The sequence below is a fragment of the Lepidochelys olivacea genome (assembly GCF_965140295.1).
Source record: "Lepidochelys olivacea isolate rLepOli2 genome assembly, chromosome: 10".
Taxonomy (NCBI): Eukaryota; Metazoa; Chordata; order Testudines; family Cheloniidae; genus Lepidochelys; species Lepidochelys olivacea.
The window spans coordinates 9,246,053-9,261,967 of NC_140420.1; the positions used below are offsets into that span (position 1 = coordinate 9,246,053).

The 15,915-nt window shown below is 37.8% G+C and overlaps 1 protein-coding gene across 2 annotated transcripts in view; it reads left to right on the plus strand.

The window, feature by feature from the left end:
* The window catches only part of SMURF1 (SMAD specific E3 ubiquitin protein ligase 1), a 59,117-nt gene continuing 43,202 nt past the window's right edge, over window positions 1-15,915 (plus strand). For both annotated transcript variants that reach the window (XM_084641289.1, XM_084641290.1), the window contains exon 1: window positions 1-231. In XM_084641289.1, the coding sequence (XP_084497415.1) occupies window positions 177-231 (55 nt within the window). In that variant the 5' untranslated portion in view covers window positions 1-176. The remainder of the gene's footprint in view (window positions 232-15,915) is intronic.

The following is a 15,915-nucleotide window of genomic DNA, read 5'->3' on the forward strand; positions in this document are numbered from 1 at the left end:
GCGTCGAGCTGCGAGCGGCGGCTTGCTGAGGCGCTGTGGCGGGGCCGCTGTGTGGGGCGGCGGCGGCGGCCGGACAGGGGCAGCCCGGGCCGGGAGAGGCAGGGCCCGGATGGGGGTGACTGTGGCCGGCGGCTGATTCCTACCCCCCCTCCCTCCACCCCTCTCCGCGGGGAGCGATGTCGAATCCAGGGACCCGGAGAAACGGCTCCAGCATCAAAATCCGGCTCACAGGTAGCGGAGCGGCGAGGGGCGGGGCGGCCGGGGCGGGGGTTTTACACCCCCCCCACGCGCCCACACCCCGTGGGGCCTTGCACGGTAGAGAGGGGTCGGGGGAGGGGGCCGGAAAGGGATGGGGATCAGAGCCCGTCTGTGATTAATCCGGTGTTGCTCCTCTGGCTTGGGGTGTAGTCCTGGCCAGTCGGGGCCCCGGGGGGGCTGGGTTTCCTTTCCCCTTCCCTGGGAAGGAAGCCGGGGTGAGGAGGGTGGGGGTGCTCGGTTGGGTTTCCTTGACCCCGGCGCTCATGGGAGGGCCCACCAGGGATTCTTTCCTCGAGTTGCAATTGGGGCCGAGTTCCAGAGCGCTCAGGGCTGGGGGGGTGTGGGGGGACGCTTTTCTCTCGTGTGGTGTGGTTTCTGAGGAGGCTGTAGCTTGCTGAAATCCAGAATAATTCTGGGGACTGAGTTAGAGAGTGCTGGGTAAAGTTGAGAATTTTTCTTTCCTGTTTCTCTTCCTCTTTATTTCTAGCCAGACTCTGTTTCCTAGCAATGGTTTTTCCATTCTCACCGCTTCCTCCTGCAAATCTCCTTACCTGACAGTCTACCATTTGTATTTCTCAAGCTTCTTTCTTCTGTTCCTGTTCCTTTCCCAGTTGGCGTTGTCAAGTGGGAGGTGTGTGAAATCTGAAGTCCAGACACCACTGAACTGCCTCTTTGGCTTTTTTTCTTCAATCAACTTTACATGTCTCCCCTCCCATTGTGTTTTGCATTTGCTCATTAGAGATCCCTTAACTGATGAATGTGTGAGTCCTGGTGTATGCATGCCTTATGGGGGATGGACAGTTCCTGCTGGGAAATATCCCTCTTTGGCAGTCTCCAGATGTCCTGTCCATTCCTGGCATCTTTCCTTTCCCCACAAAAAAGTCTGGTTTTGCTAGATGTGTTTAAAGAGTCATATTTTTCTGCTTGTCAATTTTGCTAGTGGAAAATCAGTTCCCCCCACCCCCCTTAATAGTTTATATGTTGTTAGCCCTAATTAATAATGAATTTGCTTTTTTCTGCAGTGGAGAGGTTCACTTGCTGGAAAACATATATTGGAAAATGAATCAAACATTTGTTTAATCTCTTTCAGACATTTTCACCTAATTCACTTTCCTACTTTGAAGTTCATGTTTGGTCATGAGGTTGTAGTGGGTACATCAGTTTGTTATACCCTTACAGAGCTGAATTACCTATTATTTTATAAAAGGTGCAGCCTGCACTGGCATTTCTTGTTTAAGGGAAAGACATGTGATTTCTGTTTCTAAAGATGACAGCATCATGAATTACTGATGAATAAAATCCAGTACAGGTTTTGAAAGGCAACAGGTACATCCATGATAGGATCTCTTTGATTGAAAGAACCATAATGCTATGCTACTGCGTGAACTTAAGATATATAGTTTTTGTTGGTACATAAAATATCATGGATTAATGAGAATATGGCATCAGTTAAGCTTTAATGATAAGCCTAATTTAGTTCCTAGTTACAGTGCAGTCAGTTATAAACACCTGCGTTAAAACCCATTTCCTTTTATAAAGTGCAAAGCTAGCTGATTTCAAATAGTATTTCTAGGAAACAGGGTGATTAAATATATGTTTCGGGGGGGGGAAGTAATTGGCTGGAAGATATCAGCTCATTATTCTTTTTGGATCTAAACTACTACTGGTTTAGAATTTAGGCTTTGTGAGAAAAGGGTTTTAAAGATAGAATGAGTGTTTTATGAAACTGTACTTTAAACATTTTTAAACGTTTTATAGATATTTGATAGTTTTATACTGGTGTATGTTAAATACATGCTCACAGATTTGTATAATTGTTTCTAAAACAGAAGTGCAGAACATTTTTTTGCTGATTTCAGAAGGAGTGGAGTAATTATTGTATAAGGGACACTGGCAGTCCCCTTCAGAACCCTGTACACAGCCCAAGTAAAAATTATTCTGAACAGAAGTTACTGGTTTTGCATTTTTTAAACTAATACTGCATCAGGTAGCTTGTATCTTCATTTTCACTTCTGGTTTGCATGAATCGACCTTCATAATTCAAAGCATTTCAGGAGATGCTGCATTTTTTGTTAATGGAGTAACTTTGGTGTCTTGTTTGAGCATAACGTTTTTTAAACTATATTGAGGGAATCTCCCACTTGGTCAATCTTACTTTCAGTTTTATTAATAACCCCGACAGTGAATTAAAATCGGCAAGATTTACTCTAAAAATAAATAATTACTTTTGGAGATTTGTCCCTTCAGAAGTATTAAACACATTTTACGTCTTGCTTCATTTGAAATGTGCTTGTTGACTGATCAACTTTGAGTAACTATAGCTAATATGCCTTTTGTTACTACATTCTGTTTTGTTGTTGAGAGATATAAGCTGAATTGAAACAAAACAGGACATCTTCTGTTTGATATACTACCTACATCATGTTGCCTTGTGACTTGCAATTTCTTTTCCTGTGATTATGAACCAGCTCTGTGGTTTTACATGAGCTGAAAATTACTATGTAAATACCACTTACATAGAAGATGCCTTCAAGGACCACTTCATAAATGAGATGTGAATATTGGTAGAATCTTTCCTGTGTTTAAAGAAATGAACTTCATTCTTGTACATACACAAACATTTGCATTAACAGAAATGTTTTATTTATTTTTACTTATCCCAAGTTCTCGACACTTTGACAATGATTAAAAACACAGCTACTTGTGGACAGGATCAGACACTGTGGGCACTGCCACAATGCTATCCATAAAAAAAAAAAGAGAATTGCAAATCCCACCCCCCGGTTTAAAACAAAACAACAAAAAGCCAGTCCATGGAATAGAATGATCCCACCTTTCACAGACCCATGCTCTCTGATGTCCCCCCTATACTCCAGACTTCCTCAAAGCCTGAGCAAATAAGGTCCTGGTGGAGGTAAGGCGTGCACAGGTTTTTACCATCATGTTGTCTGTTGCTTTTCAAAGCAACTCTGGACAACACAGTGTAAAAACATGTGTATATTAGTGTTGTTATCAGTGGTAGTGTAAGAATGAGAGCGTGCGCTCTCTTTAAAAAAAATAAATAAAAAAGCTAGGTGCTTTGGTGGCAGTGTTGGGAAGCAATTTCAAGGAAGAAAGGATAGTATAGCCCTATGGATCAGTTCTGGGGAAAGGGGTTCATGCATAAGAATCTGAGTGAAAGAAAATGCAAAGATCCTTATGGGCTGAATGGACAAGTTGGTAGTAGAGGCAATTCTAATTGACAGAAAAGAAAGGGAGCTGGGGCGGAGAGGAGCAGTGTGATAAAACATGAGCTGATAAGTTGGGAGGGACAGAATTCTGAAGGGCCTTGAAAAGTAAGACAGCCATTTTTAACTTGATATCATGGAGGTGGGGAGCCACTGGAGAGATTAAAGAGAAGGATGATATGGTCAGAGTGATAGGCAAGGAAGACTATTTTAACTGCATTTTGTACAGATTGGAGGGTGCAGTAAAGGTGTCAGTGAGGGTATAGATGGGAGTCCTAGCTGTCTTGACAGGAAAAAACGGTTGGATTTAGAAATGTTACGTAGGAACAGGCAACAAGATTTGGAGGCCGCCTGGATGTCTGAGGCAAGTGGAAGCACTAAAAGGTGACTCCTGGGTTACAGATCTGATTTTTACAGGAGAGATGGTTGTGTTAATAGTAGCGGAGAAAGGAGGAGAAGGGAGAATGGTGATACATACACCAATACCTTACAGTAAACCTTGGATGAAATTTGGAGTAGTTCAGGTGCATTTAGTGTATAAAATGAAATGATCAGTATATTTCAAAAGCATGGCTTCCAAACGTTTTGTAAGTAAACTCACCTGTAACTTAAACCTTTGGGGAATAAATTGACTTCAAGTTCAAAGTAAAATATTAAATTATATTTTAGATAGAATGCACTTACATTAGTGAAAAGGCAAATTTGAAAAGCACTTGTCACAAATGTATTAGCTTGTCTTGCTTTGGCTTCATTATTAATGTAATATTGCTTGCAGCAAAGTTAACTGATTGATCAATAGCAACATTGAGACCGGTGATCCAGACAGTTTTATGTCTCATTTTCAGAAATGTTGAATAGCACTGCACATCTGTCTTTGTCTTGTCAGAAGCAGCTATGTACAACATATTAGGTACTTAGTATTTTTCATACAGAATGTAGTATACTGGTTGTAGAAAAGGATTGTCCTGGTACTGGTCTGACTATTATTATCCAGGGGTGAAAATTGAAATGGCTGGTTAATAAGCTCAGTATGTTACACCAGTTGGACAGGGAAATGATTTTGTTGTAAACAGTAGGGTGGTGGGGAGGGGCAGGGAATAACAGTTGAGTCACTACAAACTCTGGATAATAGCATGGGATTTCATCAAAATCTGTGACCAAAACTTTCTTACTTTTTTACCTCAATTTCTCTCCTGTGATGATTCTCAACCCCTTTACTGCAGACACTCTTCTGGGAGTCAGGTGGCTTTGTGGTTGGACCACTGGACGGAGTTCAGTCTTGGCTTTGTCACAAACTTCCTCTGTGACCTTGAACAAGTCACTTAATCTCAGTGCCTCGGTTCCCCATTTGTTCAGTGGGGATAATACTACTGCTTTTCCACACAAAGGGGCTGTGAGAGTAGTCATAAGATGTAAGAACGGCAATACTGGGTCAGACCAAAAGTCCATGTAGCCCAGTATCCTGTCTTCCGACAGTGGGACACCTTGTACTGGCCAGAGGGAATGAACAGAACAGGTTATAAATCAAGTGATCCATTCCCTGTCGCTCATTCGCAGCTTCTGGCAAACGGAGGCTAGGGACACCATCCCTGCCCATCCTGGCTAATAGCCATTGATGGACCTATCCTCCATGAATTTATCTAGTTCTTTTTTGAACCCTGTTATAGCCTTGGCCTTCACAACATCCTCTGGCAAGGAGTTCCACAGGTTGACTGCGTTGTGTAAAGAAATACTTCCTTTTGTTTGTTTTAAACCTGCTGCCTATTAATTTTATGTGTGTTATGAGAAGGAGTAAATAACACTTATTTACTTTCTCCACACCAGTCATGATTTTATAGACCTCTATCATATTCCCCTTTGTCTCTTTTCCAAGCTGAAAAGTCCCAGTCTTATTAATCTCTCCTCATATGGCACCTGTTCCATAACTCTGATAATTTTTGTTGCCCTTTTCTGAACCTTTTCCAATGCCAGTATATCTTTTTTGAGATGGGCGACCACATCTGCCCACAGTATTCAAGATGGGGGCGGTACCATGGATTTATATAGCGGCAATATGATATTTTCTGTTTTATCTGTCCCTTTCTTAATGATGCCCAACATTCTGTTCGCTTTTTTGACTGCTGCTGCACATTGAGTGGATGTTTTCAGAGAACTATCCACAATGACTCCAAGATGTCTTTCTTGAATGGCAACAGCTAATTTAGACACCATGGTTTTATATGTATAGTTAGGATTATGTTTTCCAAAGAGCATTATTTTCCATTTATCAACACTGAATTTCATCTGCCATTTTGTTGCCCAGTCATCTAGTTTTGAGATCCTTTTGTATCTCTTAGTTAAGTCCCAGGGAGACAGCAATCTTGTGTAGTTTTGTATCATCTGCACATTTTGCCACCTCACTGTTTACCCCTTTTTCCAGATCATTTGTGAATATGTTTAATAGGACTGGTCCCAGTACAGACCCCTGGGGGACACCACTGTTTACCTTTTTCCATTCTGAAAACTGACCATTTATTCCTAGCCTTTGTTTCCTATTTTTTAACCAATTACCAATCTAAGAGGGAAGGTCCTCTCATATCCCATGATAGCTTACTTTGCTTAGGAACCTTTGGTGAGGGACCTTGTCAAAGGCTTTATGAAAATCTAAATACACTATATCCACTGTATTCCCCTTGTCCACATGCTTGTTGACGCCCTCAAAGCATTCTAGTATATTGGTGAGGCATGATTTCCCTTTATAAAAACCATGTTGACTCTTCCCCAACCAATTATGTTCATCTATGTGTTTGCCAATTTTGTTCTTTATTATAGTTTCAACCAGTTTGCTTGGTACTGAAGTCGGGCTTACCGGCCTATAATTGCTGGGATCACCTCTAGAGCCCTTTTAAAAAAATTGGTGTAATATTAGCTATCCTCCAGTCATTTGGTACAGAAGCTGATTTAAATGGTAGGTTACAGACTACAGTTAGTAGTTTTGCAGTTTCACATTTGAGTTCCTTCAGAACTCTTGGGTGAATACCATCCAGTCCTGGTGGCTTATTACTGTTTAGTTGATCAATTTGTTCCAAACCCTCCTCTAATGACACTTCAATCTGGGACAGTTCCTCAGATTTGTCATCTAAAAAGAATGGCTCGGGTTTGGGCATCTCCCTCTCATTCTCAGCCATGAAGATGGAGGCAAAGAATTCATTTAGTTTCTCCGCAATGGCCTTATCGTCCTTGAGTGCTCCTTTAGCATCTCGATCATCCAGTGGCCCCACTAGTTCCTGCTTCTGATGTACTGAATTTTTTTTTTTTTGCTATTACTTTTTGAGTCTTTGGCTAGCTGTTCTTCAAATTCTTTTTTTGGCCTTCCTAATTATATTTTTACACTTCATTTGCCAGAGTTTGTGCTCCTTTCTATTTTCCTCACTAGGATTTAACTTCCATTTTTTAAAGGATGCCTTTTTGCCTCTTACTGCATCTTTTTCTTTCTTCAGACACAGTGGCAGTTTTTTGGTTCTCTTACTATGTTTTTTAATTTGGGGTATACATTTAAGTTGATCCTATATTATGGTGTGAAACTCTCATAGTATGGTGATATGGAAGGGGAGGCATATAACTAGAGAAAAAAAAACGTAAATTTTTTTTTCTTTGTATTTGGTGGGTAAGAATCCAGAGTGCAGCTTTTGTAATAGGCCTGCTGATATCTTCATTGAGCTACCAGAGTGGGAATCCAGAGAACAGCCTTTTCTTATGGGCAGGCTCGTGGGTAACAAGTCTTTTTTTTTTCCTCCATGTAAGTCAAGACCATCTCAAAACCTTTGTCCTAGTAGAAGAAAATTAAATTTTCAAAAAGAGTTTGCTTCAACATCCCCCTCGGGTGGGGGAAGTAGGAATAAAGTCGCCATTGTTCCTAACTCAGCTTTCTTTTCTCAAACTCAGAATCTTCATATAAAGAATATAATTTGGAATACTGTTGAACAATTTAATTACTGCTTTTTCTTCTTTTTATTATCTACCAGGCTAAGAACTATTCTTTTCTCACCCGTTCCTTTTAACGCTCTTTCATCTTGTATTTGTGTTTCTAAAACTGTTCTGAATGTCTTCTTTCTGTGTCTGCGAAGAAGTTAAACTTTTACTGAAAATTGGTTTCAATAGTGAACCACTGAACCAATATTGAAATGGCAGAAGTGGAGCAGATAAAACATCTTCATTATCATTTCAGATACAGAAAGTGTGAGATTTGCTAATTTTTAGTCATGTTTTCTGAAACAGCATTGAAGATGATGTATTCGTACATACACCACTTTTATTACTGATTTAGGGATGGAGTGGGACATGCTTCTGAAAATTATTTAGTAATTTCAATTTTGTAGTGTAGAGGTGATTAAGTTTTACCTTGTGTTCCCATTTATACAAGGAAATTGACCTATTGCTGACAGGAGCTGGCAAACACTTTACCTGCTGCTGGTGAAACAAAAGTTTTCAGCATGGAGTGGTATCAGTTATATATAGCATGCTGAAGTTGGAACTCTGTGCTTCACAGAATACAAAAACATGCTCTCTGCCCCAGAGAGCTTACAATATAAATTTTAAACTGGACTTAGGCCTTGATTCAGTACAGCACTTAAGCATGTACTTAACCTTAAGAACATAAGTAATCCCTTTGTCTTCAGTGGGAACACTCATGGGCCTAAAGTTAAGCACATAAATCCTTTGGTGAAATGGGGCCACAGTTATTGGGAATGATTAACAAAGGTGGGAATAAGTCAAAGAAGGATGAAGGCTATGCCAGTTCAATACCGTGGTTACTTAATTTAGTCATGTGCACATCATGTGGTTCATTTAATGTTCTTTGGTATAAAAATAAGTAAGATGAAGATATAAAGTAGTGAGTTCTCTTCTCTATCTTTGCTGAATATGGTTCTCTACACTGGTTCCATTGGAACCAATACTTGAAAATATTTCAAGTCCTCCTGTGGACAGAATAAAATTCTGGAATGCTGCTGAAAAATTTTGTCTGTACTAGCACTTTAACCATATGCAATTTTGGTTCAGAGGGAACTGAGAACTATTCTCAGCAACCATTCAGCTTCCCAGTATGGACAAGGCATCTGCTATTTTGTTGCTGAAGATGGTTTGTCTCTTTCTACGCTGGTAGTTAAACTTTATAGAACATTGGTCCAGGATACCTCTTACTGACAATCATTGTAAAGTGCATATGTTTCCTGTTGTAGACAGGGTTTTGAGTTTGGTGTGAGTGCCTGTGGTCTGCACTGAAGTCTTTCTGAAAATCTGCCATATTTGCTTGACACCTCCCGCTGTGCTAGAAATGAGTGCTAGTGTTGACTGACCACCAGCTTTTTTGCTGCCATATTATCTAACCCTATTTAGAGCAGATTGTTAAAGACACAGTCAGTCCACATTAGAATTCCCACTGTTGCTAGTATTGATAGAGTTGGTGGAAGATTTTCACCAGTACCTCAGTGTAGATGAGGTCTGTGTACATGGTAGGAGAAGAAACTTGAATCTAAAACCTTGTTTAGCTTTCCTTTTGAAAAAGGAAAATCTGCAATTCCATACTCCAGTTAAATAGACTGTCTGCTTGTAAATTGTGATTCAAGACAATTTGATAAGAGAATTGCAGTGGCATTTTAGTAATTTCTGAATGGGAAATCAGAGAATATGTTCTGCCTCTTCTCACATCCCAGTAACTGCCTTGTGTAGACCTGAAAAGGCAACATTTTGAGCCTCCCCCACCCTTCTGTGGTGTGTGTGTGTTCGTATGGATTAAATTATTCTTTTTTTAAAGAGAGAGACACATCCTGGAAATATTTTTGGGGTGTCTAAATTGGAAGATATGTTCGTGACACTAACTTGGCTTAGATAGCAAAGTAGGGTTGTATTCTGGGAAGAAAACTGTTTAAAAAAAAATCTCACAAAGGGGTATAAATAGCTTGATACCTTCCTCTTCAGCAAATTATTTTTTTCAAGTTAAAGGCCAAAATTCATACTGGCTTGTTGTCAAGGTCACTGTAAGCACAGTAGTCAGAAATCCCTAAGGCCACCAAACTCAGAGCATAGATGGGTAGAGTAGGCAGAGCAAGATTTTTTTAACCTCTTTTTTTGTTTTAAAGATATCGAAATTACTGTGTGTAGTAAGGCAGTTTAATAAACATAAGTATTTAATTGGAATGTTTGTCCATCTATTTGTGGGTAAAACAGTCCACGGTTGTTTCAGAATAATGTTAAAATAATGCCTATTAAAATGAGTATGTGGTGATGCATGCTACTCCATCAATTCCAGCTGTGTTCTCCTCCATTGCAGCTGAAAGGAATTCTAATTGGCTGAGGAATGTCTGTAGCATCATGTATCAGTGAACCCAAAGGTTTAGGCTGGCTGTGGCATGATGAAGCAATTTAAATGTTTTAAGATCCATGAGTCTGACTCTTGCTCTTACGGTTTCTTGAAATTGTGACAAATCCTCTGCAGCTAGGCGCTTATATTATAGTAACTTTCTATTTTATTCTTTAATTTCTAATACTCAATTAGAGTGTGATGTAAACAATGTAAGTTTGAAGGAACACTGTCAATTCAAAATTATCAATTTAAAAAATGATTTCAGATATACTGTCTGTCATTAAGTTTCCTTGCCAGTGTTTATGATCTTAGTTATATTTACCAAATACTTAGATTTTTTTCTCTCCCCAATGACTAAAAGATCTACACAAACAGGGGAGACTGACTATGCAGGAGAATGAAATATACAAAAAATAAGCTGAAAAGTAAAAGATAGTGTTCTCTAACCTTTTAGTTAGAGTATCTTAGCTCTTATCGGTAATATAGGTTTTAAAAAAAATCAGATGAGTGATTTTTTTTTTAACTTGATAGTCTCTCCTTGTAAATTTTGCAATTTAGCATCTTTCAATAAAGGGGGGTTTATTATTGTACTTTTGGGGAAAAGTATAGAATGCTCATTATGCTTTTTGTATCTTTGTACTTCAGTCTTCTGATTATACTTTCACTCAAATGATTAGATTAAAATAAAATGCAGCACTCTTCTGAAGCCTCTGTAGTTCAGCATATTACTATCTGAAGATTTGCATCTCTTGTTTCCTTTACAAAATGGCAAGATAAATCTGATTATGTTGATAAAGGAGGTAATATATTTTGTTTGAATAGTAAACTTTTTGGTCTCTGGAGTGTGGAGTATATTACAATAAATCTTTACATTATATCATTCTCTTTAAGTTCTAGATAAAAGAAAGTTGTGGAAATGTATTTTAGACAGCTGGCATTTGATTCGCTTTGTACTCAAGATGACTATTAATGTAAAGCTGAAATGTTTTTTCAGATGCTGAGTGGTGCCTGGCTTGCATCCAGTGTATGTACCATGCTTTTGAAAACTCTGGGTTGAAAACTCTGCCCCTTTGATCGATACTATTATATTTACTATAAATCCCATGGCAAATACTACCCAAAAAGCTTTTTGAAAAGAGAGAGCATTTTGTGAAACTAACACTCCTAATTGTTATACTGAAAGTGCAAAGGCTAAAAAGTCCAGATTTTTAAATGCATGTGAAGAGCTAAATGTACTGTACCAGGCTTGTGCTACATTTACTTAAGTCAATAGCGGTTTTGTATGCATAATCACAAATGCTTAGTAGTACTTAATCCAGCTATGTAATTTATATGCTTTACAGTGATAGGTATATTTTGGGTTAAAATCTCCTGTGCTTGCTTTTCAGCCCAAAGATAATCATAATGAGAAAGTTTGGTAAATTTATATTTGTGTGTTTTTGATTAATCAGTGTATATAACAGTTTTTTTTAAATGGACCTGATGCTGCACTCTAACTGAAAATTATGTAACTTCATTCTTCAACAATGACTAGTGTTAATAGCTTTTTTGAATACATCTTAGACAGATATTCTTTAGAAGTCTTTGGAAACATCAGTATATGATTTTACACTCAAGCTTACAATGCAGAACTCCAGTTTTACACATGCAGTTCAAATGTGTGTCAGATTCAGGGATAATTAATATTTGATTGTTAAAAGAAATTATTTTAAGAATAATGGAGAAACCCTGTTTAACAAGAGTCTGTCTACACTATAGCAGCGCAGCTGCAGCATCACAGTGTAGATGCTTCCTACATCAATGGAAGGGGTTTTTCCATTGTTGTAGTTAATCTACCTCCGTGTGAGGTGGTAGCTAGGTTGATGGAAACATTCTTCCATTGACCTAGCCATCTCTACAGTGGAGGTTAAGTCAACCTAACTGCATCACACAGGACATGACATTTTTCATGGCACTGAGCAATGTAGCTAGGTTGATCTAACTTTTTTTTTTTTTTTAAGTGTAGACCAAGCCTACGTATCTGAACTGTTTTCTTCTGACCAGGGTATGTGAGCACAGGCTCGTGTTGTGATGTTAACCTTGTATTGAATGTTTGCCAGTTTTGTTGGGTTCTTGAAGTAGCATTTACTTTGGCATTGTTAGACAATAGCTGAAATATCAGCAGTGTCCCTCTTTTCTTTAAGATGGACACAAATAAGGTCAACCTAGCTGTTTAAGGTGATTGTTTTTAACAGGCAGTTCTCTTATCTCTAATTTTCATATTATGCACACTCTCATTGTTTGTAAATGTCTTATTGAAATAGTAGACTCCTCAAATACTTTAGCATCAAGGAAAGAAGAAACGGATGGGTGCAAAAATAGTAACGTACCACAATTTTCTGGATCTGTGACATTTTCTGAAAATTCTGTGATCTTGATTTTAAAAACCCTCTTTCCATTAGGAAGAGCACCTCCACTATGTGAAGTGATATACTGTTGCTTTGTTAACCTAGACTTAAAATTCTCTACCACCAAACAGCAATGGTACTTATCTCCTTTATATTTAAAAAGCTTAACAAATGATTGTTATCCCCAATTTACAGCTGAGTACTGAGGTGCAGATATGTGAAATGGTAAAAGGGGTAATTTTTGTAAGATTGCCCAGCTAAATCAGTGACAGAATTAGGAATGGAACCCAGTTCTTTTGAGACACAGTCCATTCCCTGTCCCCTGGACCATGATGCCAGCAAAGATATATATTTGCCCTTCTTTCATCACTTTATTCAATTCAGGTGTGAAATTTAGTACTGGCATGAAGCATTTACTTGGTAATGTGTGGGGGAGTTTTTTTTCTTCAACTCAGAAGTTAAATGCAAACCAAAAGCTTATTAATGTAACATTAAGTTTACAAATTTAAAAGCATATCAGAAAATGAAAATGATAGTTTTCTTTTCAAGATTAATGTACACTTACATACTGTGTAGTGAAGTATACATTTAACGGTAACTAGTCATTTAAAGTGTTGTAGTAATACGGGCAAATTAATGTTACATTGAGCACCATATTTTTTCATTTCTTGACTTCAAGGTTAAATTTAAAACCTGAATGTTGTATTAACATAACACTTTTTATTCAATAAGTATTGTTTAGATCTGTGTGTATATAAAAATATGGGCAACAAACATAATCAGAGTTGTTGTAATTCTCCTGTCTACTCTCTCCACCTGCTGGCAGTAACCTTCTTGCCTCATCTTGCAGGACTTTTGAAAACAAAATAAAAATGTAAAAGGTCACTGTTATTTTCAGTTTTTAGTTTAAAAATTAAATGCCCTCTCATTTAGAGGCCTCCGTTCAATAGCAAAGGTCCACCAGTATTTACGGAGCAAGTTTTGCTTCCCTGTATCTGGATTGTTTGAAACTCACATAGTGGTGTAAGCCACGGTAGTGATTTTCATTCTTCTTTGACTTGTCTAGCCATAGTGTTTTGATATGCGTTAGTGGAAATTAAAAATTATAAAACCACCCATCAAACTGAATTTGTAAAAACTTGCTTGGGAAAATAAGTGTTCTAAGTAGTCTGCAATCCAAAGCATTTCCTGTTCTGCATGCTTATCAAGCCTGTGAGCTCTACTTCCAAGCTGAACTAGAACAGATTTGAGAATTATTCCTAGCTGACTGGGGATGGGGTAAAAGGGAAGGAATAAAACAAAATTTTAGAGAAAATAGTACCACTTTTTTATTATTATTTCAAGCTACTAAGCGTACAAATGTTGTACACAGAAAACGCTTCATACTTTTGGGAGACCAAAAGAAAGAATTACTGTTCATTTGCGGAGGTGTGAAATGATATAAATGTTGTTTCAGAGTAATATATATAAATGTTGTTGGAATACTTATTTGTGTGATCGATCCAAAGACTCTGTACATTTTGACAGAACAGCTTCACTGTAGTAATCCGCATACCAAGAAAAAACAAAATGGCCTACTTGTTTCCTGGAATTTTTCTGCATTCACGCAGTTGTCAATCGGCAATTAATTGTTAAATAAGGCTGTTATGCTTTCAGATGCCTGAGTGGTGCTCCTTTTATGGTTGTAGCAATGGAAAGAATCATGTTGGAAGTCCCACACCTGGTCTTGAGTCTGATTTTTCTTTTTAGGACTATGGAGTCTAGATGTAGGAGGCTGGAAAAAGTGGTCCAGGGAATCAGTAGGTACTTTATTGCAAGACTTTTGGCCAGCATGACTCGTCCAGAGAACCAGAAGCTGATACCTGTCAGTTTTATAGGTATTCATTAGTTCTATATAGCAGCAGTGAAAAAAGGCAGTCCTGGTCAGATTGCACTCTTCCTCAGTTTGGCAATCCTGTAAGCAAGAGCAGAGGTGCTCTAGAGCTATCTGTCTGCAGACTTCAGAAGGTACCCTAACTGCTATGTTCATAACCATAAGGGATAGAAACTTAATTTTTTAAATGTAAGCTTTGACTTTGCAGAAATTGATAGTCACTAGGACAATTTCCTACTTACTTCAGGTGAACAGTTTTGACACGACATTTAGAACCCCTCTTTGTTGTCTTGGTAGAATACTATTTAATTTATCTTTTCCGACTACGTCCTTCAAATATTGATTATTTTTTTACATGTGCAAAGTGCTCTACAAAGATCTCACTAGTTCACATTCAGGACAATGCATCAAATTTCTACCATTCTGCAGTAGTTTAGAATAGCTTGTGCTTTTTTTTTAAACACCATATTATTTCATTTTGAAGTGTTCTTTGTGTGTTCCTAATAAGGAGTGGAACAATGTTTTCATACTTTTTGAATGTGGTATACGGAAGTTTAAATTTTTATCGGTTGTGTACTGAATTCTGCCTGATTTGGCTCTTTTCATCCTTTCAGTTTTAGTGTTACATGTTCTAAGTAGGTGTGTCCTTTGTTTTAGATGTTTGGGTTAGAAATCAGACATTTGGGGTATGAGAACTATGAATATGACATGAACTGAAGCAGTAGGTTAGGATTGAATATCTTGGACTGTTCTGTGGAAAAGAACAATTTAAAATTATTCTGTTGCTAGTGTAATTTTTAAAATGATTGAGTATGTATAGTAAAGCTGTCATAACAAGTGCAAGTACATTAAATAGGTTGAAAGTATAATGAGGAAACCCATCTTTCTGAGAGTCTCTATACTCTGCATTGCAGCAGTCTAGTAGCAGTCACTGCCTCCAGGGATGTAGCATGAACTTTATGTTGATGGTTTTGTAATTCTGTTTCTCTCTCTAATTTGAACTGTTCATTGGGACTGTTTTAATGGAGTATTGTGGAGGTAAATGAAATATCTAGTTAGAGGAATGTTAAAATCAAACCCAAGCAAATACTTTCCTCCATATTTAATTTAATTTGAACTAGAATATTAGCATTGTATATGTTAACCATCCATGTGAAATATAATATGCTTACTTGTTCAGTCAGTTTAAAAAAATCCTTCGTTTTCTACTGAACAGGTTTTCTCAATTAACTTCTAAAAATTATTAATTATAAGGTTTTAGTTCAAATCTTAGCATGGTTTGACTCTGTTAAATTTATTTCCCATGGAAAACGCATCAAAATTAATATTATGTAATCTCTGAAAATATTGCATCTTCTCTTTGGACCCAAAAGTCCCATATTTTTGCAGGGTGGGGGGCAGCTTTGGTATATTTTCATTGGAGCTACATTGCAATTATTTATCACCTTCCAGATGAGCATTTCAAAGTAGTACTGGAATTAAAATTTGTTCATTCATTGGACACTGATTTTGGATGTAAGAACAATTTACTAATAGCAGTAACACTAGAAATTTCTCAATTTTATGTCTTTAAGATCTCAATCCTAATACTACATTAAAGCAGTAGTTGTCTCTTCAGGTTCTCATTCATTGTAGATATAGATTTGATTGAGGTCAGTTAAATTGGTGGTATCCTGTTAGCACAGAAGTGTGATCTCAGCTGCCAAGCTGTATCCAGAAAGTCATAATATTTTAATAATTATGCATATGGAAAAGTAAGCTAATAAACTAGCTTTGCAATGAAAATAATTATGGCATAGGTTGAAAAGTTTTAGCTAGAAAGCTTTG